At 39.0% G+C, this 20,583-nt stretch overlaps 1 protein-coding gene across 2 annotated transcripts in view; it reads right to left on the bottom strand.

The window, feature by feature from the left end:
* Positions 1-20,583, bottom strand: part of PAAF1 (proteasomal ATPase associated factor 1) — a 66,429-nt gene that overhangs the window by 21,971 nt on the left and 23,875 nt on the right. For both annotated transcript variants that reach the window (XR_006355698.1, XM_043996223.1), the window contains exons 7-8: positions 11,809-12,003; positions 4,001-4,092 (exon numbers count right to left, since the gene is read on the bottom strand). Coding sequence is in view for 1 of the 2 variants with exons in the window: in XM_043996223.1 (XP_043852158.1) it covers positions 4,001-4,092; positions 11,809-12,003 (287 nt within the window). In the remaining variant the exon portion in view is untranslated. The remainder of the gene's footprint in view (positions 1-4,000; positions 4,093-11,808; positions 12,004-20,583) is intronic.

Below are 20,583 nucleotides of genomic sequence, written 5' to 3'. Positions count from 1 at the left end.
ACCATAACACTGAGGTTAAGGAACCCTGGTTAGGGGAATTATTTCATGACTTGGCTGACTTATTCCTTCCTCTGGACAACTTGTGTCTTTTTTTTTTTAATCATAAAAGTATTTTATTATTTTCTAGTTACACGTAGAGATAGTTTTCAACATTTGTTTTGTTTTTGGTTTTGATTTTGTTTTTTTGGTGAGGCAATTGGGGTTAAGTGACTTGTCCAGAGTCACACAGCTAGTAAGTGTCAAGTGTCTGAGGTCACATTTGAACTCGGGTCCTCCTGAATACAAGGCCGGTGCTTTATCCACTGAGCCACCTAGCTAGCCCCAACATTTGTTTTTATAAGATTTCTAGTTCCATATTTTTTCTCCCTCCCCTGTCCCCCAAACAGCAAGCAATTTGATATAGATTATATATGTACAATCGCATTAAACATATTTCTGCATTAGTCATGTTATAAAAGAAGAATCGGGGCAGCTAGGTGGCACAGTGGATAGAGCACCGACCCTGGAGTCAGGAGGACCTGAGTTCAAATCGGGCCTCAGACACTTAACACTTACTAGCTGTGTGACCCGGGGCAAGTCACTTAACCCCAATTGCCTCACCAAAAAAAAAAAAAAAAAAAAGAAGAATCAGAACAAAAGGGAAAAACCTCAAAAAAGAAAAAAAAAGTAAAATTGTATGATTCAATCTGCATCTAGATGCCACAGTTCTTTTTTTCTGGATTTGGAGAGCATTTTCTATCATGAGTCCTTTGGAACTATCTTGCACCACTGTATTGCTGAGAAGAGTCAAGTCTATCCCAGACAACTTGTGTCTTAGTGAAGACTACAATGAAAGGTCTGCTGTACTTTTAGGTCAGAAAGCAAGAATACTGATATCGACTATACATTACAATAAACATCCCTGGCCTTATACAGGGGCAGCTTTGGTCTCACAACCTGACCTTACCTGCCCAAATCCAATTTAGACATTCTGGAAAGCATTTTTTTTTTTTTAGTAAGGCAATTGGGGTTAAGTGACTTGCCCAGGGTCACACAGCCAGTAAGTGTTAAGTGTCTGAGGCCAGATTTGAACTCAGGTACTCCTGACTCCAGGGCTGGTGCTCTATCCACTATGCCACCTAGCTGCCCCCTGTGATTTTTGCTCTTGATCTTCTTCCTGTTAAGCTGCAAACTCCTTGAGAGAAGGGCCTGTCTCATCAGTTTTTGGATCCTAACGTCTAGTATTGTGCTTTGCACATAATGACTGCTTAACACATAGTTAATTAATTTGAATCAAATAAGGCAAAATGTAATCAGTACCATAAGAGAGGCATCAAGTGTTACAGAGGTTCAGAAGAGGGAGAGATTATCTCTAGCTAGGGACATCAGGGAGGGCTTCATGGAGGAGATGGCATGCGAGCTGGGTCTTGAAAGACAGGTAGAATTTTGATAGCTAGGAATAGGTGTGGGAGGAGAGGAAACAGCAAAAAGACATTAATGTGAAAGGTCAAGGTACATTTGGACGACGACGAATAATTGATCTGGGCTGTAAGATGGTAGAAGCAGTGAGCAAACCAGACCAGGTGATTGCCTGTCAGAGCTGTTGTAGGGGGCATTTATGATCAGGTTCTGATTGGTCTACATGCCCTCTGAGTTCCCTCCTGACTCAGGTTCTCTGATTCTGGCAGGAAACAAGACCCTTTTGCATGGATTTCAGGGTTCCTCAGCCTGGAGGCTGGTCTATGTCAAGAGAACAGGTAATCACCTGGTCTGGTCAAAAGCCTCCCAATGATTGGCATTCCACTGCATCATAAGACAGTTCCAACAGTTAGGAATTTTTTCTTTCTATGAAGGTCAGAATCTGCCTTTTTACAGCTTCCTGCCTGCTGGGTCCAAGCAGAACACGTCTAAATTTCCTTTTCTGTAAACAGGCTTTCCAAGACTTAATCATTTGCCATGTCTCCCTGAAGTCTTCCATTCTTCCAGCTAAACATCCCCAACTGATTCTTCACTGGCACAGTTTTGAATTCCCTCCCTGTCTTGGCTGTCTTTTGGGAGTGTCTGCAAGAATAACCTGAAGCAACAGAGCAGCCAATGTTTAAAGCCATAATTCTCACCAGGAGTTGTAAAATAAAAAGTGCTAGGTGCTCATTTGTTCCATGTCAATATGTCAAATGAACTGATCCTTTTTCTAAATATTTTTTTCTCTTCCTGCCCTCTGCCAAAAAGCGTACCAATTTCCTTCCAGAAATCAGAAGCAACAGAGAACCTCAGAATGCTGTGAAGGGGGTAATTTTGTCAAAAAACATGACACTCCATGGCATCGGTACAGGAGTATGATGAGACCTACTGATATACTGACAACCCAAAGCCTATGTTCAGATGAAATCATCAGAGACCTGAGTAATGACAACATCAATCTAATCTCAAAGAAGGCAATTTAACCAAGAGACCAGTTCACCTAGCAAAAGCTATAAGACTACAGTAGTAAATAGTAACTAATTCTTCCCAATGAAGTAAGATGTTCATTATTCATGAAACTTGTTGGAGAAATCTGATTCAGTTTTGTTTTCTTTGCACTAAACTTCTTTCACAGGCTCTGAGATATGAAAGAGAACTAGAGATCATTTAGGCCAGGGGTTCTTAACCTGGGATCTGTGGATAGATTTCAGGAGTTCATGAACTTGAATGGGGGAAAAAATTACATCTTTATTTTCACTGACTTCTGAGACTTAGCATTTCTTTTAGTTATTTAAAAAATTATTTTGAAAAGAGCTCCACAGGCTTCAGCAGACTGCCAAAGGGGTCTCTGACCCCATCATTTTACAAGGAAGTTAAGGCACAGACTTGGGAAATGATTTGCAAGTCAAAGAACAAATCAATGGTAGACTCAAAACTTAATTTCATGTTTGCTAGTTCCAAGTTTAGAGTTCTCTCCAATACAACATGCTGCCTATCAGTGAAATCCTGCAATGGGTTTGTTATTCTGATAACAGTGCAGATCAAACCCCTCCATACCTTTTCGATTAGGTGGCACAGTGGACAGAGTGCTGGGCCTGAGGTCAGAAGACCTGAACTCAAATCTGGCCTCAAGACAATTACTAGCTGTGTGACCCTACATATGTCACTTAACCTCTGTCTACCTTAGTTTCTTCATCTGTAAAATGAGGATAATAATACTACCCACCTCCCATGGTTGCTGTGAGAATGAAATGAGATAATAATGAGTAAAGTATTTAGCACAGTACCTAGCACATAGTAAACATTATATAAAATTTAGCTATTATTATTGCGATAATTTTTTACTCTATCTTTAGACACACAGACGATCCACCCAACCATGCATATATTAGGTGGAAAAACGGAGAAAAGGTAAAGCTATCCCTCATCTTCAACAGCATGTTTAAACTAGCTTTTGCAAAATTTGACATGTACAGGCTGCAAAACAGATGCTAGAGGGGCACAGTGGGGAAAAAAAGCTGAATAGGAATTCAGGAGACCTGAGTTCAAGTCCTTAATTCATCCCTTTCCCCTTCTCTCTTCTACCTCCCTGAAGCCCTCACTTACTACAAGGCACAAATCAAGCACCACCTACGTGAAGGCTTCCTAATCCCAGCTGCTTGTCTCCTCCCTCTCTCTCTTGCCATCCGACATTTAACTACCTTGTATTCATTTTGTATTTGTTCTACACATATACAATATTCTCCCCCAAGAGAATCTAAGCTCCTTCAAAGAAGGGATGACTTAATTTCTTTTTGTCTTTGAAACCTAGCACCTTGCACATAATAAGTGATTAATGAATAACAGCTGATTGATAGATTCTTAGCTGTGTGACCTTGGGAACGTGCCGCTCACCCTCATTGAGTCCCACTTTCTTCATCGATAAAAAGGAGAAGACTGAGATCACTACTCATAGGACTGGGGTGAAGTGACCAAAAAACAAGATATTCAAAAGCTATAAAAGCCTATATAAGTGTAAACTATTCCCATGCAGCACAAATGTATCGTGGAAAGCACTTGCCGGCTGCCTACTCCGTAATCCCACACACTGGAGCTTTTTATCTTCTCGAGCCAAAAGCAGCATCTTCCCTTCTGTTCCAATCTCCCGTTCACCTGCAAGAAAGAGAGGTCAGGTTAACATCCTTAGAGGACGTGGTACACAAGAAAAAGTAGTGACCTGATACTTAGAAGACTTCAAAATCCTGACTCCATCAGTTACTACCTTGGAAGAGTCACTTCCTTCTCTTGGCTTAAGTTTTTCATTTGTAAAATTAGGGGGTTGGACTTAATGATCTCTAAGGTTCCTTTCAGCTCCAACAATTTCTGCTCTTAAAGAGGATCTACTCCATGAACCTGAGAAGCTTATGATCTAAAGGCCATCCCATTTCTGGATAACTGCTACATAAATACAAGATAGCATCATTATAGGCCAAAATGTACTCACATTATTATAGGCCAAAATAGGTTCAAATCAATGAAGAATAGAATTATCTAACCCTCAATTACCTGTGAACATGTTTCTTACTACTGCGCTTACCAAGATCTAGATGTTCCAACTAGGCCAATTTTCTCACATGGGGTTCATTCTTGCCCATTTGTGTGCTTAGAATATATTTCCCCTTTCTTTCTGCTCTGCTAAATTATATCCATCCTTCAAGGACTACCTCAAAAAAAAAAACCACAAAATTGGAAGACAAAAAAAACCAAACACCTGGTTCAATACCTTCTGGGAAGTCCCCTCTACAATATCTCCAACAAGCAGTTATATCATCCTGCCCTCACCTGAAGACCTACATAACAAGAATCCACTGCTACCCTAGGCAGTCCCTTCCACCTTCATATAGCTATAATCACTAATTTTTTTTTACATCAAACAATTCTAACTACGATGGTTCACAGCTTTATATCGCTTTGTAGTTTATAGTATGTTTTCTTTACAACAATCCTGGCAAAGAAATAGTACAAAAGAAACAATAAACATTTATTAAGTACCTGCTGTGTGCACTGCAATGAGCTAGGTACTGGTGATACAATGATAAAAATGACCCAGGTCCTAACTTCAAGAAGCTTGTAACTTACTGAGGTGGGGGTTTGGAAGTGTGATGTTTAAAATCTAAATTGTGGTCGCCTTAAATTAGAAGCTTCAGCACCAGTCTTTGGGCATTAAACATTTATTAAAGCATGCAGGTGTTCACAAAGTTAAGAAAAAGCCTATCTCCCATAGAGTTCCAGCCTGGTTGGGTTCTTCCTCGAGCCCTCCTCCAGGAGCCTGCTTTAATCAGGAACTGTCCAGCAAGCTGACTGTGGAAGCGTTGTATAGTTCTGGAACAGAGGCGGCCCTTACACACTGCTTCAAACTGATTGGTTGGCATCATCCAAATCCACTGGTTCTGAAGGTGTTCTCAAGTTGAGTTCACAGTCTAGTTTCTGAGAACAATACCTTCTTAAGGGATAGCCAGGTGTGATTACAATCCAATTAACCTGAAGTAGGCTTAATCAGCAGTCAATCACTCTCACTTGATTCAATCAGTATAGATTAATCTCCAGGTGGGTCTTTGAGTATCTGCTAAATTCCATTATTTCATCACAGAAGTGAGAGAGGAACTATGACATTCAATACACACACACACACACACACAAAACAAAGCAAAGAGTGATAGGGAAAAGGGAGAAATCTGCACAAAGTGCTCTAGGTGTATGTAAGGTTAGGGAGAACATTTTTAGCTAGGAAGATCAGTAGAAGCTACACAAATTTATACCTGAGATAAGCCCTGAAGAAGAAAAAGAGTTGTGATGGGCAAATATGAAATAAGGAGTGATTCTAGCACAGTTCTGATAGTTTTCTAGGTACAGGAAATGAATTATACAGAAGCAGGAGACAGAATGTTGAATTTGGGGAAAAGCCATTTTTTTTGCAAAGAACATATGAATGTAAAATGAAGATGGAAAAGTAGTTTGGTATCAGACTGTGAATGGCCTTGGATATAAAGCTAAGGAGTTTGTGTTTTATCCTGGGTACAACAGGAAACTACTGAAAGTCTTGAAGAAAGGGAATGATGTGGAAAGATTATTTTGCCGGCTATGTAAAAGATCAGGGATAGAAGAAATTAGAGTCAAGGAAACCAATTAGAAGGCTATTATAGTATAGAAAAAGAGCTGATGATGGCTTACATTAGAGTAGTTGAATTATGAATGGAGAGAAAGGGATAGATGCTGGAGATGTTAGGGAAACAGAATCAACAATATTTTCCAAAAGATTAGATACTCAAGAAGGGCAAGAAAGAAAAAAGTCAAAGTTCATTTCAAGTTTTGAACCTGGATGATTGCAAAGATGATAGTACCATTATCCAAAGTAGGGAAATCTGGAAGTATAATGGGTTTAAGTAAAAGAAGTTAATAAGTTCAGTTTTGCTTATATTGAGTTTAAGGAGTTGAGAGAACATCCAGGTAGTAATGTCCGGGTGATATACTAGTAGAGTTCAGGGGAGAGACTGATTATGTAGATTGTAACAATTGGAATGACGCCACCTGCTGGAGACTTACTGTAGAAGAGTTCCGCCCATGAAGCGAAGGTCTCTGAGGGCAAGACCAGGAGTCTTTTCTTTGGCTAGTGGGAGGAGGAAGGAAGAGACTGGAGCTCACTCTGACTCTCTTTCCTCTGGACTCTGGTGGAGAGCGGAGCTAGAAATGTACTCTCCCTTTAATAGATAGGAATCTAGGCCTTTCTCTCTTTACCAAATTCTTATTCTCCTTAATAAATGCTTAAAAGTCTAACTCTTGCTAAAGCTTATAATTTATTGGCGACCACTCATTAGATATTTTAGACAGACTAGCTAGAATTTTAGCCCTTAACAGAATAAAGGAGACATCTATATACAGGTTATAAATGAACACATGAGAGTGGGAGAGATCCAAGGATGGGGGTGAGAATCAAGAAAGCCAAGGGTTTAAGACAAAGTTTTGTGGGTTACACATGCTTAGGGGGCAAGGCATGATGAAATGGAGCCAAGATGGAAGAGCGGTAGGAAGCATTTTGGTGAATTCTCTACTCTACAAACTATTCCAAACAGATCTAGAAAATGCACCAGATTGAATCCTTATGAGGAATTTCTGAAAACAATCACAATGAGTTCTTTGTCCAGACCCACTTAGCAGAAGGAGGAAGAAAAGGAGATATAAAGACAATGGGGATAGGATCAGGACAGGAGCATGCCATGAGCAAAACACTCCAATGCCCACGGAGAGGCTGTGTACCAGAGCAAAATGATTCCCAGAACTACATCAAGGCACCACAAACAGGACACATGCCAAGTGGCAGTTTTGTGGCCCACTACCTAGTTCCAGGTCACAGATTCAGGGTAGACTGTGTTCTGATCCCAAGGAAAACAAGGTTTCTTTTCCAGCATCTAACCCAGCCTACAGAGAAATAACCAAGGCAAAAATCCCAGACTAAAGGGGCTTCCCTACAGTTCTGCCACTCTGAACCAACAGAGTTTTCCAGCTGGCAGAGTTCCTTTTTGATTCTTTCTTCCACAGTTCTCATTTCTTTTCCATGGAAAGGGGAGACAGACCCACATGTACAAAAATATTTATAGCTGCTCTTTATGTGGTGGCAAGGAATTGGAAGTTGAGGGGATGCCCATAAATTGGGGAATGGCTGGACAAGTTGTGGTATATGAATATAATGGAATACTACTGTGCTGTAAGAAACGATGAGCAGGAGGAGTTCAGAGAAACCTGGAGGGTCTTGCGTAGGCTGATGATGAGTGAAATGAGCAGAACCAGAAGAACATTGTACACAGTATCATCAACATTGTGTGTTGATCTACTGTGATGGACTATATTCTTCTCACCAATGCAATGGTACAGAAGAGCTCCAGGGAACTCATGATAGAAGAGGGTCTCCAAATCCAGGAAAAAAAAAAAAAGAACTATGGAATAGATAGTGAATGAACCATATTATTTCTTTTGGTTTTGGTGCTGATGTTTTTCTATTTTGAGGTTTTTCCTCATTGCTCTGATTTTTCTCTTATAACATGACTAATGCAGAAATATGTTTAATGTTATTATGTGTGTGTGTATATATATATATATATATATATAAAACTTATATCAGATTACCTGCTGTCTAGGGGAGGAGGGAGGGAGGGGAGGGAGGGAGAAAAATCTGAAATTGGAAAGCTTGTATAAACAAAAGTTGAGAACTATCTTTACATGTAACGGGGAAAAAATAAAATACTTTATTAATAATAATAATAATAAAAGATATTATCTTAAACCTAAAAAAATTAAATTTAAATAATATTCTTCTTATGAAGACGAGTTCTGAGAGATCTTTAATCATCACAAGTGGTGACAACTTAGGTATTACATGTCATATGACAGAAGTGCTCTGTGTGGGGCAATATCACCCTGGTACTAAGTAGGTTCATTATTAGTGAGAAGCATACCAAGTACTGAATCATACATAACACTCTCTAAGAAAGTCTCTCATAATAGGCCTCCTGGGTAGAAATCATATATGCCAAGCCAGGCCTTGTAAAGGGATGTTCAGCAGTTGCCTTTAATGAACATTAAGACTATAATTTCCCTAGGGCCATAGAATATAGTGGTGGGTATGTTTTAATATGTTTGGAGTCCAGTGTAAGCTTATAAAGATATATGCATAGATAACATGTGTATGCATGTATGGATATGTGTGTATATGCACATGTTGGGTAGGGGAAGGGTGGTAAATTCATATTTGATTAGTAAGAGAAGTAGGATCCCTGCTTAAGTGAACTCTTACCCCTAATTTTACAAGCAACCAGAAGCTTCTAAAAAGATTGCAAAATAAAATACTGGCCACTTGTGCTTGTTTGGCAATTTTTGACAAGGACTAATAAAATCGACTGGTTTGGGGAAAAAAAAGGGGAAGAAACAGTTCTGCACAAGTGGCATACAATTCTGCTCAACTCTGAAAATTAGAATGGATCAAATAGAAGCCAATGACTTGATGAGGCAACAACAAATATAAAAACAAAATCAAAAGGCTAAAAAATAGCAGAAAAGGTAAGGGAATAGAAAGAGAGAGGAAGAGGAAATGGGGTAAGTGATAGTGGTAGGGGAAGCAGATCAAGGAAAACTAACTCACATAATCAAGAGTACAAAAGTAGATATCTAACAAATGAGAAAGGGTTGGAAACTTACTTTTATCTGAATTGATCAAAAGAAGGAAGAATAAACACACAAATACATAGTGGGGTACAGAAAGACATTTCATTCAACAGGGAAATAAAGAAAAGGGAGGGGGAATTAGGGACAGAACAAGTGTCAAAAGTAACACAAATGTGAAAAATAATCTGGACCTCTTTTAGTAATTAAGAGATCACTGGCCCTCAGAGATTTATAATAGTACTTTTAATTGAGGCAAAAAACTGGAAACAAAGTGGGTCTCCTGACTCGGGAATGGCTGGACAAATGGCATATGAATATAACCACAAGAAATTTAAAATATGAGGAATTCAGAAAACTTTGGAAAGATTTGTATGAACCGATGTAGTGAAGTAAGGAGAACAACAGAGAACAATATACACACAAAGACTGTAATAATGTAAACAAAAAGAACATTAAAAGGAATCCAAACTTTGAGTAATGGTAATGACCGGTCTTGGTGTTGGGAGGACAAATAATGAAACATTACACTCTCCTCTTCAAACAGAGGTGGAGAACTGTGGGTATGGAATGTTGCATACAATGCCAGATGAGATGACTCATTTACATAACTGTTTTTCTTTTATCACAGAACGTTCAGTGTGGAAGAAGTGTATAAAGATTAATCTAGAAATGACAGTATTGTAAAAACAAAAATAAAATAATGGGGTTTGACACCCCCCCAAAAGAAAGAGATCAAAGATCATTAGCAACTCTTGAGGAAGCAATTTCAGTAAATGAGGAGTTCAGAAGCCATCTTGCAAAGGGTAAGGAGTAAACAGGTATTGTGCAGATTAAAAATATAAAAGATAGTTTCTGGGTAATTTAATAATTTTATTAATATGACTGACAGGATATTAACAAAAGATCTATTGGCATCTCTTTTAGACTAAAGCCCCCCTTCCTTGAGGTTGGGTCTAGGTTCATATACTCTTTCAGCTGTAGAAGGTCCTTTACACAGCAATCAAATCTATTTGGTTGACATGACTGGAGGTGGGTTATATTAAAATGAAGTCCAGGGATGACACCGGAGAAAAGAATGTAAGACCCTCACTCAAGCTGATCAGGGCAAAATAGTTTTCCTTCTAGGTGTGGTTTAATCTCATCAGTCCTTCAGTAATCTAGACAAAAGGATCTCTCTCCACCCAAGATTCTTTATAAATTTGGGGTCTGTTGGGTTTCACCTGGATTAGAAGATTTGATGGAATCTTTTAAGGAGAGCTTGCCTTAAGAAAGAAGGGAAGGGGGCGGCTAGGTGGCTAGGTGGCGCAGTGGATAAAGCACCGGCCCTGGATTCAGGAGTTCCTGAGTTCAAATCCGGCCTCAGATACTTGACACATACTGGCTGTGTGACCCTGGGCAAGTCACTTAACCCAACCCCCATTGCCCCACAAAAAAAAAAAAAAAGAAAGAAGGGAAGATCTCTGGGTCCCCCAAGATATTTATTTATTTATTTTTTTAGTGAGGCAATTGGGGCTAAGTGACTTGCCCAGGGTCACACAGCTAGCAAGTGTGTGTTAAGTGTCTGAGGCCGGATCTGAACTCAGGTACTCCCGACTCCAGGGCCGGTGCTCTTATCCACTGCGCCACCTAGCTGCCCCAAGATATTTATTATTAATAATTATTTCTCACAATATTGAGGAAATAGAGAGAACCAATAAGCAATTATGAAGGGCACAGTATGTGCCAGGCATTATGTTAACCACTGGGGATACAAACACAAAACTGAAACTTGGCCTCAAGGAGTTTACATTCTAATGGGGAAAACAGTAAGTACAAATATAAGTATGTACAGAACATAGAAAGGAAAGTGATTCAGAGGTCTATAGATGACAGCAAAAAGGATTTGGATAGTGTGATATAAATGGAATGAACTCTCTTTACATATTAGTTATAATACAGAAAATAAAATATTATTTAATCCTTTACCTGTTTTGTGAAGTCCATCCTAACTACTCCAACCCACACCAACATATTCCTTTTTCCAATTCCTATCAGTTATCATTCTAAGTAAGCAGTAAGCACTGCTCAGTTTAGCTCTTTCGTGTTCTTTATTGCCAGGGTGTTCATTTCATTTGTCTGACTGGACTGTGTGTTCTCTACAAGGAAGGATAAGGGTTGCCCTTTTTTTGTCCCCCACAGAGGTAAAACAGAGCATAGACAGTCATATAAATTGACTGCCGAAAACAGAATTACTGGCTGTGAGGCAGAAAGAAAGCTGAAATTAAATCATAAAAACTGAGCAGGGGTTTGAAAAAGCACCTCAGAGGCTATGGTGAGAAATAACAACAACAACAACAACAAGATTATTTACATAGAGCTTACCATGTGGCAGGCACTATGCTAAGCATTTTCAAGTATTATCTCATTTGATCCTCACAACAACCTTGCAAGGTGGGGATGTTATTTTCCCCATTTTATAGTTGAGGAAACCGAGGCAAAGAGTGGTTAAGTAACTTGCCCAAGGTCACACAGCTAAGTGTGTAAGGCTGAATTTGAACTCAGGTCTTCCTGACTCCAGGTGCAGCACTCTGACCACTGTGCCACTTATCTATGCCACAATGAGAGGCAGCTTTATTGAGTCAAAATGACAGCTGCTTTTCAGAACCAGAATGGATGCCAACCATACATACTTACTGGGAACTTTCACAGGGGAGCCAAGATTTATTGTGTTGTCAGCTGCACCCACAGCAATGCCATTCACAGGAGAGCCACAATCTGCAATGATGCCCAGGCAGGCTGATCGCCCACAATCCCATAGCCGAGCAGTCCCATCTCGAGAACTGGAAACCACATTTCTTCCTCGATCAACAATAGCTGTATCCAAGATACCTAGCAAGAGAAAAAGAAAGGGATCTAAGAGGAAGGAAGGAGGGCCCAGGAGCCACCTAAGTGACGATAAAGACATAAAAGCAATAATACTATCAGAGCAAACTGATTGCTCTGGATTAATTTTTTTTTTTCAGTCTAACATCCTAAGAAACCATGCTACTTCAGTAACAACCCTCCCCATGCTAAGAAAGCAATGTTTTTGAGATCATGATGAGAATGTTATCCTATACTTGTTCAGAATTTTATACTTTTGAAAACACTTTTTCACATTCATTACCTTGTCTGATTTTCAGGACTGGAACACCTGAGTCTTACTCCTAGCCATGGAATTTACTAGCTGACCATGAGGAAATCATTTATATAACATAAACGGGTGAGTGTGTGTGTGAGAGAGAGAGACAGAGAGGGAGAGAGACAGAGAGAGAGACAGAGAGAGACAGAGAGAAGGGGAGGAAAGGGATGAGTGGAAAGACATATAATATAATGCTTAACTTGTTATATAAGTGAAAATGTGTGCTATTATGATCTTGACCTTTGCCTAACCAGGTATGTAACCTTGGTGAAGTAGAAAATTGGGGCTGACAGGACTGGGACCACACCCCATCTCTATTTATTACATTTATGATTTGGGGCAAGTTGGTTCACAGGTTTCCAGCTGGAAGGGGCCTCCAAGGAAATCTTGTCCAAACCACCCCTTCCTTCTAACAAAGAGATTCCCAGAGGACTAGATCAAGCCCACGCAGATGGCAGACAGCAGCACCAGCCTCCTTTGCCAGCAGAACTCTGCAGTTAATGACTTTAAGCCTCAATTTCCTCCTCCATAAAATGAGGGGTTTGAACTAAATGATCTGGAAGTTGCCTCTAGCTCTGACATTCTATGATTCTACAATCATGTAAGTACAGAATACTTTTGGCATAGTCAAATTTTTATTTTTCCTTCTGCCGATTAAAATATATGAAAGGAGATGCCCTCCTATAACTGAAAGTCATAGGGAATTACTTCCAGGTAGCTAGATGTAGAACTTACAATGACTTTAGGTATCAAGGTGCTATGAAGCCCCCAGGCAATATATCAGTCTTAGAAAGGATATGATTCTATGCTATAACTCAAGTTGAGTTATAACAACAGTTAAGAATTACATTTTAAGGGGGCAGCTAGGTGGCGCAGTGGATAAAGCACCGGCCCTGGATTCAGGAGGACCAGAGTTCAAATCCGGCCTCAGTCACTTGACACTTACTAGCTATGTGACCCTTGGCAAGTCACTTAACCCTCATTGCCCCGCAAAAAAAAAATTTAAATAAAAGAATTACATTTTAAAATTTAATTTAGGGGCAACTAGGTGGTGCAGTGGATAAAGCACTGGCCCTGGATTCAGGAGGATCTGAGTTCAAATCCGGCCTCAGACACTTGACACTAGCTATGTAGCCCTGGGCAAGTCACTTAACCCTCATGGCCCTGCCCCCAACCCCAAAAAAATTTAATTTAAATTACATTTAATGTTTGCTCTGTTTAACTGTTATAATGGCATATCAACTTTTTTAGTTTTAAAAGGTAAAAAATTAAACACCCAATCTGGATCTCAGATATAACATGCACTGGGGTAGTTCAGACAGGACTTGGGTAGAGGGTGGATAGAAGGGAAAAGAGGCTTAGGTAGTAACCATCTCCTTTTTGGTTTTAGCATAGTTTTAGAAATGTCTAGACTCACTAATTTTTGATAACATTCTTCTTTTTTTGACTCACTAACTTTTTTTATTCTTTTTTTTGTGTGTGTGAGGCAATTGGGGTTAAGTGACTTGCCCAGGGTCACACAGCTAGTAAGTGTTAAGTGTCTGAGGCTGGATTTGAACTCAGGTCCTTCTGAATCCAGGGCCAGTGCTCTATCTACCACGCCACCTAGCTGCCCCACTAACTTTTTTCAAAATTTTTTTTAATGAGGCAATTGGGGTTAAGTGACTTGCCCAGGGTCACACAGCTAGTAAGTGTTAAGCGTCTGAGGCCGGATTTGAACTCAGGTACTCCTGACTCCAGGGCCGGTGCTCTATCCACTGCACCATCTAGCTGCCCTCTCACTAATTTTTTTTTTTTTTAGTGAGGCAATGGGGGTTAAGTGACTTGCCCAGGGTCACACAGCTAGCAAGTGTTAAGTGTCTGAGGCCGGATTTGAACTCAGGTACTCCTGAATCCAGGGCCAGTGCTCTATCCACTGCGCCACCTAGCTGCCCCCCCTCTCACTAATTTTTAAAGCATTTTATCTCAAGAAATATAAACAAAGGGGGCAGCTAGGTGGATACACTCATGTTGATGGCAAGATAATTTAAGATATTAAAACTGGGTACACTTACTAGCTGTGTGACCCTGGGCAAGTCACTTAACCCCCATTGCCCTGCAAAAAAAAAAAAAAGAAAGAAAGAAAAGAAAAGAAAGAAAGAAATATAAGCAGACAGTTGGGTCCTTGAAGTGGTTACCTGGTCAGATTCCCTGGACATAAGCAGGAGGAAGGCCAACCCCCAGGAGACCCTAGGAATGCCATATCTACAGGGTAATGGTCAACATTACCAGAAAATTAACCAAGTCACTGATTCAGAAGCACCACCATCCTGGCCATTACCAACATAACAGAGAATTTCCCTCACATGCATCTTGACTAGGCATATGAATAATTATGTCAATTATATCATAATAAGGATAAGCAACAACAGTTGAGACAGTACCAATGTTTGAGTGACATGGGGGAAGGGCCTTGGGAAGAGCAATTCCTGCAAGTGTCATGGGGCTGAAACAACAGAGGGATGGCTGTAGCTTTCTAAAAATGAAACCTATATTGCTTTGGAAAGTTATAATTTGAGATATTTCGTATAGCAAGATTATTTCTTGCAGCTACTGGCCCTAGTTATGTAGGCACAATAAAGTACTTTAGGGGAATCTAGGTTTCCTTTATTTCACTCTTAACTCTAGAAAGTCTCAATCAAGAAAGGGCCTGGAAGACACTAAGCAAATCACTTCCCTTACTGGCCATAAGTTTCCCCATATTCCCAACTTCAACATACCAAGAATCTATAAACCATCTCTATTAAAGCAGATTCTCTAAAGACTTCTACTAAACAGTACTTGATTTACCTAAATCTAGTTACAGTATATGACTGAATGGCAGTACTTTTTTACTTCTTCTTGTTTTGTTTTGTTTTTTTGCTGGGCAATGAAGGTTAAGTGACTTGCCCAGGGTCACACAGCTAGTAAGTGTCAAATGTCTGAGGCCGGATTTGAACTCAGGTCCTCCTGAATCCAGGGCCAGTGCTTCATCCACTGCGCCACCTAGCTGTCCCCTGGCAGTACTTTTTTAAAAAAAGAATTATCTACCTCAGAATTTTCAATAATTCAGATGATATTCTTTGCACAACAAGTAGTAAGGGCCCCAAACTGTCAGAGTATTTTTTTTTAACACAGTCTAACACCATGGACTAAATTACATTCTCGAAAAAATAACTTCATGAAGGAAAAGCCCAATATAAACAGGTTGTCCTATCTATGAATGCTGGTCCTGCTTGAACTGCAGCTTAGTGTAGGGGAAAGAGCAGTCCACTTTAAAGAAAAGAAAAGGTCTGAAGTCCTGGTTCTGAAACTTACTAGATTATTTACTAGGCAAGTTACTTTACCTGAGTCTTAATTTTTCCATTTGTAAAATGGATATTTTCTTTTGAGGAAAAATTATAACTCAAATAAATGTCTATTAAGTCAGTTGTGCCTTTAGTCAATGTATGATGTAACTACAAAAGCAATCCTCTTGTATAGGAGATTTGAAGACAGAAATATCTGAACTGAAAACATTCATTACTTACACTTCCTCTCCTCTCACTTCTCTACCATTTGTAGTGTGGCTGTTTACCTCATAACTCAAATGAAAGAGATCTTTTCAAAATTACCAGTGAGCAGCAGAATAACCAAGGCAGGAGTCACAAACCAAAGAGGAGCCTGCAGTTCTGTCACTTTGACTTAAAGACCTTTTCAGGTAGCTGTTAGTGGACAAATCCAGAAACAGTCTATTGGAACTCCAACTAGGAAAAGCCCACAAGTGTGTTGCTCAGACCCAAACCCACGTCAGGACCTTGCACAACTCAGCTCAAGAGAGTCTCTGAAATTCCTGAAATAATACAACACTCTCTAGCCTCAGTAAACAGCAACAAAACACAAGTGAGAAGACAGAAGACAAGAGCAAGTATGGCCTGGCCATTCTCTGCAGAAGTGTACACAAACCTAGTAGAATAGAATGACTCCAAAACATCTACAAGTAAAAGCTTAAAGAAAAATACTACTTTGTCATGAGTTGAAATTCTAGAATTCCTGGAAGAGATGAAGCAACTTTTTATAAAAAGTTTTAAAATGTTTTTATTGTTTAAAGTTTTAAAATATTTTTTATAAATGAAAGTGCTAGAGGAAAAATTTGAAAAGAAATGAGAGTTGTGGGAGAAAGAATTAGAAAGGCACTTATATTAACTAATATAGTGAAGTGAGCATAACCAGGAGAATAATTTATATGATGACAGTAATATTGTGAAGAAAAACAACTTTGAAAAACTTAGGAACTCTGATCAATGATCAACCATAATTCCAAGGGATTCATGATGAAACATATTACACACCTCCTGATAGAGAGGTAAAGAACTCAAAATATAGAATGAGACATTTTGTTTGGACATGGTAGATGCAGGAATTTGTTTTGCTTAACTATACATGTTTGTAACAGGAGGTGTTTTTTCACTCTTTCTCAGTTGATGAAGGGTGGAAAAGAAGATGAATTTTTACTGATTTAAAAAAAAATCTTAATTTAAAAAAATTACCAGTGATTTAAACTTATTTTCTTTTTTTAGTATGAATTAAACACAGATGTTTTTGTTTTGGGGGGTTTTTTGGTGAGGCAATTGGGGTTAAGTGACTTGCCCAGGGTCACACAGCTAGTAAGTGTCAAGTGTCTGAGACTGGATTTGAACTCAGGTCCTCCTGACTCCAGGGCCAGTGCTCTATCCACTGCACCACCTAGCTGCCCCTGAACACAGATGTTTTTTTGGTTTTTTGGTTTTTTTTAGTGAGGCAATTGGAGTTAAGTGACTTGCCCGGGGTCACACAGCTAGTAAGTGTTGAGTGTCTGAGGACGGATTTGAACTCAGGTACTCCTGAATCCAGGGCTGGTGCTCTATCCACTGCGCCATCTAGCTGCCCCTGAACACAGATGTTTTAATACACAAAGAACAGAAAAGAGGATTGTATATGAAACTGTGAAGTTCTAATATAAAGTTTGTGTTTTTAAGCATATAATAAATGTACCTTGGTAGTAAAAAAATTGCCTTGCTTTTCTGTGTCTCCTTAGGATCTTCTTTCTGCACCTTCCATGTATTACTAATGTGCCATTAGTATTTTCTTTTTAAAAATTCTTTTCTCCCATTTCTATTACTACTCATGAACTCTCTCCCTTTTCCCAAATAGAAAGCTCTCCCTTGTAACAAATCATTACAGCCAAGCAAAACAAACATATTTGCTATGCCTGAAAATGCAAATCTCAATCTGTACCTCTAGTCCATCATCCTTTTGCCAAGAAGGAAGTAAAAGGATTGTTTCATCATCAATCTTCTGAAGTCATGACTGATCACTGTATTGATCACAGTTTTGAAGTCTTTCCTAATGACCTCTTCATGGCCAAATCTGAGGCTCTTTTCTCAACAGTTATCCTCTTGATCTCCCTGCAACATTTGACATTGATCTCCTAAATACTCTTTCTGGGTTTATTTGTAGTTTTCTGGTTCTTCTGTCAACTCATATCCTTCCTACTTGTCTGACTGCTTCTTCTCAGACCCTTGGCTGGCTCATTTTCCATATCCTGTCCCCTAACTATGGGTATACACTAACAGTCTTTTCTTGTCCCTCTTCTTTCTCTACAATCTCTGTTTTCTGTGGCAATCACATAATGAAACATGGATTGAAATTTCAACTCTCTTGCCTATTACTCTCAGTTACATATTCAGCTTTAGTCTATCTCCTAAACTCTAATTCTACATAACTTATTAGGTATTTCAAAGTGGATGTCCCATAAACATCTCAAATTCAATACTTTAAAAATAAAAACTAATTAATTTTTCTCACCAAACCCAAACCCCTTCAAGCTTTCCTATTTCTGTTGGGGCATCAACATCCTTCCAGCTACCCAAGTTTACTACCTTGGTGTTATCCTCAACTCCTCCCTCTCCCTTTCCCAACAGACCTAATCTGTTGCTAATGTTGCTGTTTCTACATCTACAACATATTTTGCATGCACTTCCCTCATTCATATAGCAACCAATTTAGTTCAGGCTCTCCTCACCTCTCATTTGAGCTACTGCAATGGTCTCCTAATTGGTATCTCTGCCTCAAGTCTCTCCCCACTCTAATTCATCCTCCACATAGTTGCCAAACTGATTTTCCTTAAGTATAAATAAAACCATGTCAATATCCTACTTAATCAACTCCAGGAGCTCTTTATTACCTCTAGGATAAAACAGAAACTCTTTTGTTTTACTTTTAATGTCCTTCACAATCTGGCTCCAACCTACTTTTTGTAGCCTTATTACACATTATTACTCTTCTTGTATTCTATGGTCCAGTCATATTGGCCTACTTGCTGATCCTCCAATATGACACTCCATCTCCCATGTCAATACCTTTCTACTGACTATCCCTCATGCTTAATATACACTCTCTCCCATCTCTCACTTATGGAATCCTTTACTCCTTAGAAATTCAGCTCAAGTATCACTTTCTATATAAAGCCTATTTTCCTGAGCCTAGCTGTTAAAAACCTCCCTTCCTAATTATCTTATATTTATTTTATGTGAATTTATATATGTCTATCTAAGGAAGCATGTATGTAAATGTTGGTTTCCTCATTAGAATATAAGCTCCTAGAAGGCAGAAATTATTTCACTTTTGTCTTTGTATTTCAAACAAACAACAGTGTCTGGTACAAAACAGACACATGATAGCTATCTGCTGATTAAAAGAGCATCTTTCTTTCTCTCCATTTAAGCATACACACACATATAGTAATACTTCTGCTGGTTTGTTATATTCCTAATTAAAAAAAAATGACACTATACAAGGTGTGATATAACACTTTCTCTGCATATACCTAATAAAAATAGACCCTTGCAAGGCCATGTAAGTGGGTGTTGCCCCCATAAATATGCTATGTTAATGATAACTTGCAAGTTTGCCACTAGCTGTGTCAGCCCCCTTTTCACTCCTTCAATTACCATGTGCAAAGACTTCAAGACATAGATCTTTTGAGTGAGAGAATGAAGATAAGATATGAGAATCAGGAGGCACCCTCAGGTAAAAATCCACAAATATCCAACCTGACTTTGTGGTACTATAGCTATGGGTCTTTCATACTTAGGATCAGCATTAGGTCATGTGGGTCTTCAAGAGAAGTGCCTTCTCCCCTCACCCCCTGAGAACTGAAACAAGCATAAAGTGGAGGGCTGGAAGGAGAGCCAGAGGCAGTCATGTCTCATCCTAGACAGGATCAGTGGGCATGATTATGTATCCTTATGGGTATCACCGAATATTTAAAAAAAAAAAAAAGCACACGCACTGTTCTTTCCAGGCTGAAGTGAAAAATACTTTCACTGCTATAAATCCACCCACTTTGTCAAAAGCTAAGCATAGTATCTTGACCGTCTCAGTGTAATACAATAGTCCCCCTTGTCAGCTGAAAATATATTCAAGCTAACTACTTCATGAAATGTCGTGGAGAAAATACTTTATAAAAAAATTTTAAAATGCTATTTGTATTAAAACAGCATTGTAAAGAATTTTCACAGTAATGTGCTCTTAGAAATTACTAATATCCAGTTATAGCACTAGTTATTAGTTGCACCAATCTGTTTATTATCTAATGGTGTGCTTACTGAAATCAATTTACTTTCAAAGCATTTACTGAGTACTTGTGTACACTAAATCAGGTTTCTTCCATCTACAAATTCCATGATTCTAGGAACTACAGGCTATGCTTACATATGATGTCACAAAGCTGTCAGGAGGATAAAATAAGTGTGCAAGTTATAACTGCTAAATGGGTATAGATAAAAAAAAATGTTTTGAGCACCTACTATGGAAGACAATATAATGCAATGAAAATAACAAACAAGGAATAAAAAACTTTGAATTCTAATCCCAACTCTGCCCTTATTAACTACATCACCTTTTTTATTATTGTTTGGACCAACGGCTATCTCACTAACGTGAAGAAAACCCTCTCCACAAATAATCAGCCCTTTTTGCTTACACAGCTTAAAGAACTGCCTGAGAGCAATATGTCCCTGGCTCTACTTGAAGCCAGGTCTTCTTGAATCTAAGCCTAGTTCACTATCCAGTTTGCTCTGGGGCTCTTCATCTTGTATGTCATTCAATATCTCTAAAGCCTCAGTCTCCTTATCTGTAAATTGTGAAGAAAGATAACTTTTCCCTTTTCACAGAGTCCTTGGGAATGTCAAATAAATTAGATATAAGAAAAGGCTGTCCAAAAAAAGGTCAAGTTTTCTGCAAATTAT

This window comes from Dromiciops gliroides, chromosome 3 (genome assembly GCF_019393635.1).
Source record: "Dromiciops gliroides isolate mDroGli1 chromosome 3, mDroGli1.pri, whole genome shotgun sequence".
In the NCBI taxonomy this organism is placed as follows: Eukaryota; Metazoa; Chordata; class Mammalia; order Microbiotheria; family Microbiotheriidae; genus Dromiciops; species Dromiciops gliroides.
Note: the sequence above shows the minus strand (reverse complement) of the source record. Positions and strands in the feature narration are given on the sequence as shown.